Below are 14,953 nucleotides of genomic sequence, written 5' to 3' on the forward strand. Positions count from 1 at the left end.
ATCTATAACTAAAAACATTCTTTAAAAAGTAAAAATAAAATAAAATAAAACAAATACACATGTAGCACAGAGGTATTTCTTGTTTTTTCCCCATCAACTCTTAACTCTGGGATTTTTTTATTTAGCCCTTTTCATTTTTCATTTTTTGGGACAGGGTCTTGCTGAGTTGCTTAGGGCCTCACTAAGTTCTGAGACAGGCTTTGAACTTGTGATCTTTCTTCCTCAGCCTCCTGAGTCACTGGGATTATAGGCACATGCCACCATGCCAAGCTAACTCTTTTTTTTTTTATTTTTTGCGGTACTGGGGATCGAACTCAGGGCCCTGTGTTGTGAGGCAAGCACTCTACAGCTGAGCTATCTCCCCAGCCCTGGGCTATTTTAAATATGCACCCCCTTCACACAAACCCAGATACCCAATGGAATAAGCATACACATTTTTTCTATTCAGGCTTGTTCATACTCTTCTGGTTAAAAAAAAAAAATTTTTTTTTCTTATGTCAGAAATCAAACCCAGGGCCTTGATTAATCATGGTAGGGAAGCACTTTATCACTGAGTTACATCACCAGTCCCTTTCCTGATTAAATTCTAGGTGAGCTAGCATTATCATCTTGCTATTGCTTTATAACCAAAGATTCTAAAAGCTAAAAGTGATCTTAGAGCCCCCCTCCTCTTCCTATAATATTTTCTGTGAGGAAACCAATGCTCAGAAAAGTTGAGTATCTTGCAAAAAGGCCCACAAAAAAGGAACAAAGCTAGTTTAGTTGGTGATATGGTACATGTTCTATCAGATCCAGCAAGAAACAAATGGATAATTGATGTGAGTTTAATAAAAGAATGGCAGCAAGATATGGTGCAGTGACAGTGAAGAGGCCTGATCACTACAAGCCTGAGAGGACAAGAGAGCGAGCAGAGAACAAATGGAAAGGGCCGCTTGACAGGGTCCTCTAGAGATCCTACTTTTAGGAAGGCAGGTGCACGAAGGAGAATAATTGACCTTGTTTTAGTCAACTTTTTCATTGTCATGAACAAAAGACTTGACAAGAACAACATAGAGAATACATTTATTTGGGGTTCATGGTTTCAGAGGACTCATGGAATTCATGGCCAATTCCATTGCTCTAGGCCCAAAATGAAACACAATATCATGGTGGAAGGGTGTGGAGGAAGAAAGCAGCTTAGGGCCTCACTAAATTGTTGATAAAATGCTCTGTCTCAGAGTCCAGACATCGGAATCAGGAAGCACAGAGAGACAGCTCTACTTACCACAGACAAAATATAAACCTCAAAGGCATGCCCCCATGACCTACCTCCTCCAGCCACAACCTACCTGCCTACAGTTACCGTCCAGTTAGTTCATATCAGTGGATTAATCCATTAATTAGGATAAGGCTCTCATAACCCAGTCATTTCATCGCTGAAATTTTCTACATTGTCTAACACATGAACTTTTGGGGACATCCCATATCTAAACCATAACAATCCTCATGTCTCTCTCATTCCTTCATTGGATGAACCTATAGAAGGCAGAAGACAAGAAAGTCCATTGAGAGAACAAACAGGTACTGAGCAGGGCAGAGAATAGACCTGGAGGGGTAGAAGGATGTATACCTACTGTCACTTCATTTGCTGAATATAATTTTGTTTTATTTTGTTTTTGTGCTACGGGGGATTTAACCTAGGGGTGTTCTACCACTGAGCCACATCTCCAGCCCTATTTATTTTTATTTTGAGACAGGGTCTTGCTAAATTGCTCAGTCTTGTCTGGAACTTATGATTCTCTTGCTTCAAGCCTCCCGAGTTGCTGGGATTACAGGTAAGTGTCATTATACCTGCTGGCTATTGCTGAATTTCAAACAGTACTGTTCATGTATGATAATTTGGCCTTGAAGTATACAGCATAGCAAGCTACCAGGAACTTAAAATACAATAAGAGTAAAAAAGCTGCAAGTTAGGGCACCAAGGGCTGGGGTTGTGGCTCAGTGGTAGAGTGCTTGCCTACTATGCGTGAGGCCCTGGGTTCCATCCTCAGCACCACATAAAAAATAAAATAAAGGTATTGTATCCACCTCCAACTAAAACAAAATATTAAAAAAAAAAAAAAAAGTTAGGACAGGAAGCTTTCATGTACTGACAACAACAGAGAACTGGAGGGATGGTGACTTTTAGGGGTTGTTTTTGACTCTATTCAGATCTGGCAGGGATTCAGACAAAAGCTCATGTCCTGCCCCTATGGCTACTAAACCTAAGGGGGTAAAGACTGAGTGAGTCCCTCTAGGACTACTCCTGAGTCCTTTTTTTTTTTTTTTTTTTTTTAAGTGTGTGTCTGTCTGTCTATAAGGGGCAACTCTCTGGAGTATTAAAAGTGGCACACGAGCTAGACACTGTGGCACTTGTGATCTCAGCCACTTGGAAGACTAAGGCAGGAGGATCACAAGTTTGAGGTCAGTGTGGGCAGCTCAGTGACACCCTGTCTCAAAATAAAAATGGTTGGGGATGTAGCTCAATTATTCAGATGACCTCCCTAGAATGATTAAGGCTCTGGGTTCAATTTCCAGCACTGCAAGATAAATAAAAATGACACTGATCTGGTGTGGTGGTATGTGTCTCAGCTACTACAGAGACTGAGGCAGGAGGACCAAGAGAGTCCAGGGGTATGAGACTAGCCCAGTATGGTGCTTTTGTTTTTGCAGTACTAAGAATCAAACTTAGGGCATCACACTTGCTAGGCAAGTGCTCTTCAACTGAGCTATATTTCCAGCCCTTGAGCCTCCTTCTCAAAAAAAAAAAAAAAAAAAAAAAAAAATCCAAAAAACAAACACGGTGATACTAACTTTAACAACACAAGGGAACCCTGATGCAGTCATGCACATCTGTAATCCCAGATGCTCAGGAGGCTGAGGCAGAAGGATTGCCAGGCCTGCCTGGGCAATTTAGTGAGCTCCTGTCTCAAAATAAAAAATAATAAAAAGGGCTAATTCCCATATCTGGGGATGTAGCTCAGTAGAGCACTTACCTAGCATATGTGAGGCCTTGGGTTTAATCCCCTAATCACCAGTACCAAAACAAACAAAAAACAGCAGGGAGGAACTAGACACAGAGACCTATTCTGGGACTTGTGAAGAGGTAGTTCAGGGGGAGTTCAGGGAATCCTGAGGGACCTTCTACTTCCTCAGAGTAGTCACCTCTCCAGAGACTTCCTAAACTTGATAGGTCTCTGGCTATATCCACTCTTCTCCACCTCCCTTCCCTGAAACCAAAGGAGTCTGGGGTGGAGTCAGGACTCAGAAGCAGTTTAACCAGTTCCTGCAGGCCTCAACATGCCTGCTAAGGAAAAGCCTCTGCCAAAACTCATGTCCCCGACTGTAGTCACAATCAGCTCAGAGGTTCAGGAGACTTGGGGAGGGGAGAGATCTCAGGGAAAATACAAATTAGCACATACCTGCAAACATGATGGAGGTAAAACTGGACCTTCAGATTCTGAGATACTGTCTGAGGAGCAAAGCTAATGCTCTAGTCATCTCCCTTCTCTGGTCAGCACAGTGGCTACTTCTGCCTGGGAGGATATCTCTTAGGAGTCCCAATGCCTATTTCTTGGTGCATCACTCCAATTGTACTAGCTCAGGTGCTTAGGGAATTCCCAGTGTTCTAGGAAGCTGGTCGCAGGGGCTGGGGTTGTAGCTCTGTGGTAGAGCACTTGCCTAGCATGTGTGAGGCCCTGGTTTTGATCCTCAGCACCACATATAAATAAAATAAAGGTATTATGTCTATCTATAAATAATAATATTAAAATTTAAAAAAGCACTGCTACCAGCAACAACCAGGGTGGGCCACAAGGCTAGCCTCTTGCCTCACTGTGGTGATACAGGGTAGGTTATAAACAGGAGAAGTAAAGAAGTTTCTGTCTCACACCTGTAATCCCAGTGGCTCAGGAGGCTGAGGCAGAAGAATTGAAAGTTTGAGGTCAACTTCAGTACTTATCAAGACCCTGTATCAAAATAAAAAATTAAGGGAGATAGCTCAGTTGGTAAAGTGTTTGCTTTCAAGCACAGGGCCCTGGGTTTGATCCCCAGCACCGCAAAATGCTTCATAACTCAGGTTTCAAGCAGAGACTATCTGTTTCTCGGTGAGGCAGTTTTTGCTGCTTATCAATCCCCTGCTGTTACCCCCATTTGTCTACTGGGAGCACCTGCAGTCTGCCAGCATATTGACTACTTTTGAGTGCAGATTGCTCACTGACTGACGCCTATCATCCGCCATTTGCCTGCCTCTTGCCTGTCCATTGCCTACCTTTCACCTACCCATCACCCACCGCCCAAGGTTCACCTGCAGATCGTCTGACAGCAGCCAGCAGACTGACCACAGACCACCAGTGGATCGCCAGCTGCCTGCTGTTGCCTGGAAGTCCACTGTCACAGTACCTGCAGGTTTGGTTACACGTGGCTACAGGGGACCTGTAGGGCCCTTGTCAAACTGACAGAGCCCCGTCTCCAGGACCTTCAGCCCAACCGACCACACTCCGCCTCCAGGACCCCTGCCCAAGCAACCACACCTGACCTCCAGGAGTCCCGACTGACCACGCCCACACCCCCACACACACCCCCTCCCCAGCTGCAGCTCCCCATATGCCAACACATTTGGAAGCCACAGCGGCCATCTTGGATCATCCTGGGAGCAGTAGCTTCATCTTTTGGTGGGGCAAATCCCATAGTGAGACACCTGCTGGAGACTGGAAGCTTATGGTCAGGTACCTTTCATGCAACAGGCTACTGAAGACTGGGAGGTTTGAATACTATATGACTGTTATAGTGTAGTTTTTTTTTCTTTTTGAAAAGTTTTAAATTTTTATTTCTTTACTTTTCTCATTCTATTTTCCTTTTGTTTACCTGTTTCCTCAGTCTCTTTCTCCCTTTTCTCATGCTAACAACCAACTTCTTTTGATTACACTTTCACTCTTTCTACGATCTAGAATTTCTATATTCTCTTTTCTTATCCCATTAACAGCTATATCCTACACCCCTCCCCCTCCTCTTTGTCCTGCATTAGAAACTGCAGAACTTATTGAAAATCTATTTGTTACATTGCAGATAATAATTGAATTCATTTTGTTTATTATGACAATATTGTTAATGTCTTCATAGTGACTCTTTGGTTTAGGGCTGCATACTGTCTGTACTGGGCACTGCTAATATTGATCAACCCCTTAAAGAAAAGGTTTTGGAAACCTATAGGGTCACTATAAGGGTATAGGGGGGAAACTGCAATACCCCAGTTCTGCACTGCTAGAGGGGAAGATACATGAACAACTTGAAAAAAAACAAGGGAAGAAAATGATACAAACAGACCTAGATTCTATATTAATAGAACCCAGTGACAGCACGGTAGAAGAAATGTCAGAAAAGGACTTCAGATTATACATGATTAAGATGATTCATGAAGCAAAGGATGAGATAAGAGAGCAAATGCAGGAAAAGAATGATCATTACAATCAACAGTTGAAAGAGCAACTGCAGTAAGCAAAGGATCATTTCAACAAAGAGATAGAGATTCTCAAAAAAACAAAACAAAAACAAAAACAGAGATCCTTGAAATGTTGAAATGAAGGAAACAATAAACCAAATAAAAAACTCAATGGAAAGCATCACCAACAGACTAAACCACATGGAAGACGAAACCTCAAACAATGAAGGCAAAATATTTAAGCTTGAAAATAAAGTTGACCAATCAGAGAAGATGGTAAGAAATCTTGAATGGAACCTCCAAGAACTATGGGACATCATGAAAAGACCAAATTTAAGAATTATTGGGATTGAGGAAGGCACAGTTACAAACCAAAGGAATGAACAACCTATTCAATGAAATAATATCAGAAAATTTCCCAAACCTGAAGAATGAAATGGAAAATCAAATACAAGAGGCTTACAGAACACAAATGCACAGAATCACAACAGATTCACACCAAGGCACATTATAATGAAAATGCCTAACATACAAAATAAAGATAGGATTTTGAAGGCTGTGAGAGAAAAGCATCAGATTACATATAGGGGGAAACCAATACAGATATCAGCAGATTTCGCAGCCCAGATGCTAAAAGCTAGAAAGGCCTAGAACAACATATTTCAAGCTCTGAAAGAACATGGTTACCAACCAAGAATCCTATACCTAGCAAAACTAACCTTCAGATTTGAAGATGAAATAAAACCCTTCCATGATAAACAAAAGTTAAAAGAATTTACAAATAGAAAGTCTGCGCTACAGAACATTCTCAGCAAAATATTCCATGAGGAGGAAATGAAAAACAACAATGTAGGTCAGCAAAGGGAGGAACTACCTTAAAGGAAAAACCAACCAAGGGAGAAACCAAGTCAAGTTAAAAACCAAAAATAAACCCAAATGACTGGGAATACAAATCTTATCTCAATAATAACCCTGAGCATTAATGGCCTAAACTCATCAATCAAAAGACATAGACTGGCAGAATGGATTAAAAAGAAAGACCCAACAACATGCTGCCTTCAAGAAACTAATCACATAGATAAGGACATCCACAGACTAAAGGTGAAAGGATGGGAAAAAACCTACCACGCACATGGACTCAGTAAAAAAGCAGGGGTTTCCTTCCTTATTTCAGATAAAGTGAACTTCAAGCCAAAATTACTCAAAAGGGATAAAGAAGGGCATTTCATACTGCTTAAGGGAACCATAAATCAGGAAGACATAACGATCATAAATATTTATGCCCCAAACAATGGTGCATCCATGTATATCAAACAAATCCTTCTCAATTCCAGGAATCAAATAGACCACAACACATTAATTATGGGTGACTTTAACACACTGCTGTCACCACTGGATAGATCTTCCAAACAAAAACTAAACAAAGAAACCATAGAACTCAATAATACAATCAATAACTTAGACTTAACAGACATATATAGAATATTCTTTTTTTTTTTTTTTTTTTTTTTTTTTTTTTTTTTTTGACTTTTCAACATTTTATTCTTATATTTGTACAGCTATATTTTACAACGCGGTAATGCAGTTTAGACACAGCCAAACCCTGTCTCCGGAGTAGTTACAACACAAGCATGACGCAGAATGGGATGAGACAAACATTCCCAAAGAGAGTTTAGTTAGTGACAACTTCAAGTCCCTGTGTCTGCCTACACTTCAAAAAGGGATGGCGCACACTCGTCCATCACTGAAAACGTCTGAGAAAAGGCACCGTGAGGACACGTTGTACAGGTATATACAGACTGAAAACTAGAACAAAGTTACACATTTTTCCTTCTGCAGCTTTTTTTGTTCTTTTTGTTTTTTTAATACACACTTTGTAAATTGTAAACCTTCACTTGCAAAAAAATACAAATACACTGAGGCATTTTAGACAAAATATTTTCTTACTTATACAGATGCAATACTTAAAATATTCTCTTAAGTGCTCTTTCTCAATAAAGATTCTCAGATCCGTGTCTGCCTGCAGATACAAAATCGAGCCTTTAACGCAGTTTTATATTTTTAATATATCTTTTTTAGGTTTATATATATTTATATTATATATATATATTTATATATTTACAACTCTGCCATATATTCCTTCACCTTTGGTTAAAAAAATTAAAGCCCTCTCTTTGATAACATACCGAAGTCTTGTCTTTTAAAAGAATGCACATTTACATACAAAAGAAACATCTGTTCCCACAAAACATATACATTCCTCATTTTGCAGACTGTCAAGTCAGAACTTCTGCGTACTCCCCCACTTTGATATATAAAATGATTTTGCTTTTTGCTGACATGGTTCGCCGTACACATAGGAGAAGCAATATTATTTTCTTAATGGTTTATGGCAGCAGGGGGGGCTGGGAGCTGCCACGGCTCCCGCCCCCCAGGCCCCGACCCCACCCCCACCCCCAGCTATGATTTGCACTAGTGGATGAAAGAGGCACTACATCATGGGATGAACATCATAAAGTGTTACAGTATCCTTTGGGTAGACTCTGAGAAGGGGCTGGAGAGAAAAGCATCAACACTCCATGCTTCAGCAGGCTTTGGGGAGCTCCGGAGGCAGGTCAGTGGCCGACACGCGGTACTGCACCTTGGTGTTGGTGATGGCGCCATGCTTCTGGCGCAAGTGAAGTCGCAGCTGGCTTTTGTGGCGAAAATGCAGGTTGCACTTCTCGCAATGGTAAGGTTTCTCTCCCGTGTGGATGCGCAGGTGGCTCTTCAGAGTCTGAAGGTGCCGGAAACGGGTGCCACAGATTTCACAGGGATAGGGCTTCTCGCCAGTGTGGATGAGCACATGGGCACGGAGGTGGGCCACCTGTACAAATCTGGCTCCACAGGTTTCGCATTTGTAGGGTTTCTCTCCAGAGTGAATTCGAGTATGGGTCTTCAAGTTGGCCGGCCGGTTGAACTGGGCCCCACAGATGTTGCAACGATAGGGTTTCTCGCCTGTGTGGACAGTCTTGTGGCTGGCGAGGTTGCCCTTGTAGCGGAAGGAGGCCTGGCAGCGGTCACACTTGTAGGGTTTGTCACTGTGGGTCTGCAGCGTGTGCCTCTTGAGCGAGGCCTCCTCAGAGAAGCGGCAGTCACACTCATTGCAGAAGAAGGCCCCGTTCTCACAGCTGGAATCCGAGTACTCAGACTGGGTCTCTCCAGTCTCCTCCGGGAAGGCAGGGCCACTGGTATGCAGGCACATCTCTGCATGCTGCGGGGACTGAGAACCACAGGAAGTACACTTGGGGGGGTGCAGGTAGAGTGGCGAGTGGCTCTCACTGCTGCTACGGGGTGAGCCTGTCAGAGACCTGTTGACGATGTTATTGAGCCGGCTGGCTTGAGGGATGGTGGAGTCCTCTCCACTGACACTGAGCTTGGCTGGAGACTGGAGATCAAGGTTCTCCGGCTCCATGGGTGGCTGGCAGGCAGGTGGGGCAGTGTAGGCTCGTGGGGAGAGGCGTCCCAGCTCAGCCTGCTCAGGCCCCTCTGGTTTGGCATTCTGGTTGAGGCTGTTGAGCACGATGAACTTGTATTTCTTCCAGTTGCAGGCTTTGGGGTCAGTGGGGCTCTTAGCTGGAGGGGAGCCAGAGGCCTGAAGGATGCAGGCATTCTTGCTACTACAAGATTCTGTGGGGGAGTTGGGCTGGCAGTCAGATTTCTGAGGACTCTGAGGACTAACCAGACCCTTCCGGTTCAGGGGTGCATTGGGGGGCTCGAAATGCAGGGCGATCTCATCCTCTGAAGAGGGCCTTTCTTCTTCTTTGCTGGCCTTGTCACAGGGGAAGTATGAGGCATTCCGGACTGAGGGGGCAGCAGGCTTGGGGCCCTCAGCCACACTGTAGTGCATGTCACTTCGTGCCTCTTCTGGGACGGCCTCCTTGGGTGAGTAGATGTTGCTGTGGCACATACTGGGGGACACCTCCATGGCTGGCCGGCTATACTCACTGGGCACTGGCCTGGCACTATCGCATGGGAGGGCCCGCTCCTTGGGAAAAGGATTGGCCACAGGCATCCGGGAATCTCGTAACTCCTCATCAGAGAAGAGGAAGCTGCTGACCGGGAGGTGGCCATACATGGGATAAGAGGCTGGTGGTGTGGATAGGCCACTATACAGGCTGGGGGCAAAGGCTCTGCTCTCACATCCAGGGGTGTTCCTTAGCGGTAGGTTGTTCTCTACCACCTCACGACCCCGGTAGGCCATGATGTCTTGGGGCATCAGCATTCGGCTATTCAGGAACTCTTCACGAGGAGGCTTGATGGCTGTAACCATCTCTGCTTCACTGGCTTTGATAAACTTCCGGCAAGTGTCCACGACATGCTCCATCTGCAGGTACATAGCTGTGGCCATCACGGCCATGATGTTGCCTTCCCTCAGGTTGAGCCGAGATGTGTACATGAAGTCCAAAAGGATGCAGAACCCCTCAGGGTTGATCTCAGGATCCAGATTGATCACACTAAGGTTGCATTTCAACTGGTCTGTGAAGATGCTGTAGAAAAGGCCGCTGCAGGCCATGAGGACTGTCTTATGGGCTCTAAACTGCTCACGGCTCACCACGATGACAACATCAGTCAAGATGTCACGGCTTCGGAGGCGATTAAGGTTAAGGAGAACATCACTGGCATGGCGCGTGAACTGGATACAACTGTCAGCCGGGGAGGCCATCTTGTCCAATGCCTTGCTTCACAGTCCAAAATTTTGCTTAAAAACTGTCTTCCAGGGACCGCCCAGCCCGAGGCGATCCGCTGGCACCGCTGCCCATCCGCCTCAAACCCCGATGGCGCGGCGGAGGCCGGGTGGTATGACTGCGGCGGCCCTTAATCTCGTTACATTCAAATAAAAGTTTTCGGTAGCTAACATTGTGTATGCCTTTTTTTTTTTTTTTTTTTTTTTTTTCCTGTTACTCCGCCAAGGCAAGGGGCAGTGAGGGGAATGGCACAGCCCTCTCATTCCCGGAACGTCCATATATAGAATATTCTATCCATCAAGAGCAAATAAACTTCTCAGCAGCACATGGAACCTTCTCTAAAATAGACCATATGTTATGCCACAAAGCAGCCCTTAGTAAATGCAAAAAAATAGAGATACTACCTTGTGTTCTATCAGATCATAATGGAATGAAAGTAGAAATCAATGACAAAATAAAAAACAGAAATTACTCCAATACCTGGAGACTACATACTGTGCTATTGAATGAAGCATGGATAACAGAAAACATCAGGGAGGTGATAAAAAAATTCTTAGAGGTAAATGAGAACAACGATACAATGTATCAAAAATCCCTGGGACACTATGAAAGCAGTACTAACCGGAAAATTCATTGCATGGAGTGCATTCAAGAAAAGAATAAAAATCAACAAATAAATGACCTAACATTACATCTCAAAGCCCTAGAAAAAGAATAGAATAACACTAAAAGTAGTAGAAGACAGGAAATAATTAAAATCAGAGCTGAAATCAATGAAATTGAAACAAAAGAAACAATTCAAAAAATTGACAAAACAAAAAGTTGTTTCTTTGAAAAAGTAAACAAAATAGACAAACCCTTAGCCACACTAACAAAGAGGAGAGAGAAAACTCAAATTACTAAAATTCATGATGAAAAAGGAAATATCATGACAGACACCACTGAAATACATAACATAATGAGAAGCTACTTTGAAAATCTATATTCCAACAAAATAGAAAATACTGAAGACATTGACAAGTTTCATTTTGCCAATTGAGGTTTATTTTAAAAACAAGAATCGAACCCAGTGCCCCACACATGCTAGGAAGAACCTAAGAAAGTCCGCTTTGATTATGACTTATTCCTGCATCTTGAAGGCCATCCACCAGTGAATCACCTCCGCTGTGAAAAGCTAACTTTCAACAACCCCACAGAGGATTTTAGAAGAAAGTTGCTGAAGGCAGGAGGGGTGTGAAAGGTTCTGAACGCTGTGCTGCCTTAGGAGATTTCCCATGTGTCATGTCCTGGAAGGACCCTAATAGAAGTATTCATATCAGCAGCAGCAGCAGCAGCAGCAGCAGCAGCAGCAGCAGCAGCAGCAGCAGCAGCAGTACCAGTTTTTCAAAGCCTCACAAATTAATGAAGGAGCACAAGGAAAAACCTTCTAAAGACCCCAGAGAACATAAAAGTGCCTTCAAAGAACCTTCCAGGGATCACAACAAATCTTCCGAAGAATCCTCTAAGAAACCCAAAGAAAATAAACCACTGAAAGAAGAGAAAATAGTTCCAAAGATGGCCTTCAAGGAACCTAAACCCATGTCAAAAGAGCCAAAACCTGACAGTAACTTACCATCACCAGTGGACAGCAAGATAAGAAGGCTCCTAGTAAGAGGCCCCCCATTTCAGATTCTGAAGAACTCTCAGCCAAAAAAAGGAAAAAGAGTAGCTCAGAGGCTTTATTTAAGTTTTTCTAGTGCACCACCACTGATACTCACTTGCTCTGCTGACAAAAAACAGATAAAAGATAAATCTCATGTCAAGATGGGAAAGGTCAAAATTGAAAGTGAGGCATCAGAAAAGAAGAAGTCAGCATTACCACCATTCGATGACATCGTGGATCCCAATGAGTCAGACGTGGAGGAGAATATGTCCTCTAAATCTGATTCGGAGTAGCTCAGTCCGGCTCCAGCTCCAGCTTCACACCGTCCCAGACCAGGCAACAAGGTCCTTTAAGGTCTATAATGAAAGATCTGCATTCTGATGACAATGAGGAGGAATCAGATGCGGCAGAGGATAATGACAACGACTCAGAAATGGAAAGACCTATAAATAGAGGAGGCAGCAGAAGTCGCAGAGTTAGCTTAAGTGATGGCAGTGATAGTGAAAGCAGCTCTGCTTCTTCGCCCCTACATCATGAACCTCCACCGCCATTATTAAAAACCAACAACAACCAGATTCTTGAAGTGAAGAGTCCAATAAAGCAAAGCAAGTCAGATAAGCAGATAAAGAATGGTGAATGTGACAAGAGTGCCCTTCTCCTCCAGGCATAACTGGACGAGCTGGTGGAGCTTCACAGAAGGTTGATGACGCTGAGGGAAAGACACATTCTGCAACAGTAAGTACAGGGGTTGGAGGAGCAGAATTTGAGTGGCTTAACCCAAGTCACATCTAGTACTTTGAAGGTACATTCCTTCCTTGGCATCCAGAGAGCATCAGTTCCAGGTCCCCATTGGATACCAAATTCTGTGATGCTCAACTCTCTCATATTGTGAACCTTATAGAAGAAACTGGACACTTTCATATCACAAACACAACATTTGATTTTGATCTTTGCTCGCTGGACAAAACTACAGTCCGTAAACTACAGAATTACCTGGAAACATCTGGAACATCCTGAGGATACAACTGGATGCGTCAAAAACTATTGCTCTTTTTTTTTTTTGGTTGTGATTTTTTGTTGTTGTTGTTGTTTATATGAAAACACTCAGAATGATGCAACCAAAAGGGAAAAAATAAACATCAAACAACCTTCAGCTTTATTTTCCTTTAAAGCCAGTCATTATCTCTTGATAAAGGAGAGGTTAAGCAAACCAGTCTCAGCGGACCACTCTTCTCTCCAAGGAAATCCCCGGGAAGAGTTAGCCTGGATAGCCTTGAAAACAAACAAAGCAAACACAACACAAGAAAACTTAAAGAATGTGTATGTTATCATGTCTCTCCGTGGTGGTTCATTCCACAGGATGAACGCATACTCAACACACTGCCTTATTACGTAACTGATCTATTTATTATCGCATACAGATATTCTAAAGTCGTTGAGGGAATGACACCACCAGACACTATGAGTACTTGGTCCCGTGGATGCTCTTTCAATGCAGCACCCTTGCCATCCCCAGCCCAGTGACCTTACTTGTACACCGTGCCACTTTCCACCAACTTTTTCCAAGTCCTTTAACTCGTTGCAGTCTGTATTTTCCACCTTTTGTTTTTCCTGTTCCAGGACACAAATTTTCAACTGGGGGGACCAAATAGCCACTTTGATTTTCTTCTTTGTGGTCTTTTTCCTGAAAGTGGGGGCCAGACCTTGGCTATATCCATGTAATGATCTTGGACCATGGTAGAAAAGGCACCAAATAGGATCATATGACTTTCTGTCTAGCCTTAGTTGGTAAACCCGTAGGACTTACAACAAGAGCGGACCTGTAAATGTCCTGACTGCAGCATTGTTGAGCTGTCATTGACATTCTTGTGTCTGTTTTACTGTTATAATATTAGGTAAATATGGAAGTAAAGGCATTCCGCAGGATCAGCATTTGGAACAAGGAAAAAAAAAAAAAAGAATTCCAGCCCTGTTTTCTAAAGAAATGTAGAAATTCTTAACTTGGATCTATTTATTAGAGGTTCAGCTCTCTTTAGCTGCCAGCGTGGCTCTTTATTGTAAAACCAGGAATCAGATTTTTGTTTGTTCACATATGATTCTCTTAAACTATTATATTTTATTTTTTTAAATTTATTTTTATTGTAAACAAATGGGATACATGTTGTTTCTGTTTGTACATGGAGTAACAGCATACCATTTGCATATTCATAAATTTACATAGAGTAATGATGTTTGATTCATTCTGTTATTTTTTTCCTTCCCCCCACCCCTCCCACCTCTCTTTTCCCTCTATACAGTCCCTCCTTCCTCCATTCTTGTCCCACTCCCACCCTCCATTAAGAATCATAATCCGCTTATCAGTGAGATCATTCCTCTTTTGGATTTTTGAGATTGGCTTATCTCACTTAACATGATATTCTCCAATTTCATCCATTTGCCTGCAAATGCCATAATTTTATTATTCTTTATAGCTGAGTAATATTCCATTGTATATATACACCACAGTTTCTTTATCCATTCATCAATTGAAGGGCATCTAGGTTGGTTCCATAGTCTGGCTATTGTGAATTGAGCAGCTATGAACATTGATGTGGCTGTATCTCTGTTGTGTGCTGATTTTAAGTCCTTTGGGTATAGGCCAAGGAGTGGGATAGCTGGGTCAAATGGTAGGTCCATTCTAAGTTTTCTAAGGAATCTCCACACTGCTTTCCAGAGTGGCTGCACTAATTTGCAGTCCCACCAGCAATGTATGAGTGTACCTTTTCCCCCACATCCTCGCCAACACCTATTGTTGCTTGTGTTCTTGATAATCGCCATTCTAATTGGGGTGAGATGGAATCTTAGTGTAGTTTTGATTTGCATTTCTCTTATTACTAAAGATGGTGAACATTTTTTCATATGTTTGTTGATTGCTTGTACATCTTCTTCGGTGAAGTGTCTGTTCATATCCTTAGCCCATTTGTTGATTGGGTTATTTGTATTCTTGGTGTAGTTTTTTGAGTTATTCATATATTCTGGAAATTAGTGCTCTATCTGAAGTATGAGTGGCAAAGATATTCTCCCACTCTGTAGGCTCTCTCTTTGCATTGCTGATAGTTTCCTTTGCTGAGAGAAAGCTATTTAGTT

General features: G+C 42.8%; 1 protein-coding gene and 1 pseudogene across 2 annotated transcripts; one reads left to right on the forward strand and one right to left on the reverse strand.

The window, feature by feature from the left end:
• Nucleotides 1–6,981: 6,981 nt before the first annotated feature.
• Nucleotides 6,982–10,391, reverse strand: LOC306645491 (B-cell lymphoma 6 protein). Its single transcript, XM_079113384.1, has one exon. The coding sequence runs from the start codon at nt 10,161–10,163 to the stop codon at nt 8,043–8,045; it is 2,121 nt and encodes a 706-aa protein (XP_078969510.1). The 5' UTR covers nt 10,164–10,391; the 3' UTR covers nt 6,982–8,042.
• Nucleotides 10,392–11,276: 885 nt separating this feature from the next.
• Nucleotides 11,277–12,980, forward strand: LOC306645435 (protein AF-9-like; annotated as a pseudogene). The gene is made up of 3 exons (XR_013766900.1): nt 11,277–11,416; nt 11,479–12,562; nt 12,670–12,980. The product of XR_013766900.1 is annotated as a protein AF-9-like (transcript).
• The last annotated feature ends 1,973 nt before the right edge of the window (nt 12,981–14,953 follow it).

Source organism: Sciurus vulgaris (assembly GCF_902686455.1).
Source record: "Sciurus vulgaris genome assembly, chromosome: 15".
Taxonomy (NCBI): domain Eukaryota; kingdom Metazoa; phylum Chordata; class Mammalia; order Rodentia; family Sciuridae; genus Sciurus; species Sciurus vulgaris.

What these genes read in the sequence shown, in the direction of transcription:
- LOC306645491 (XM_079113384.1), bottom strand. Translation starts at nt 10,163, where the DNA reads ATGGCCTCCCCGGCTGACAGTTGTATCCAGTTCACGCGCCATGCCAGT.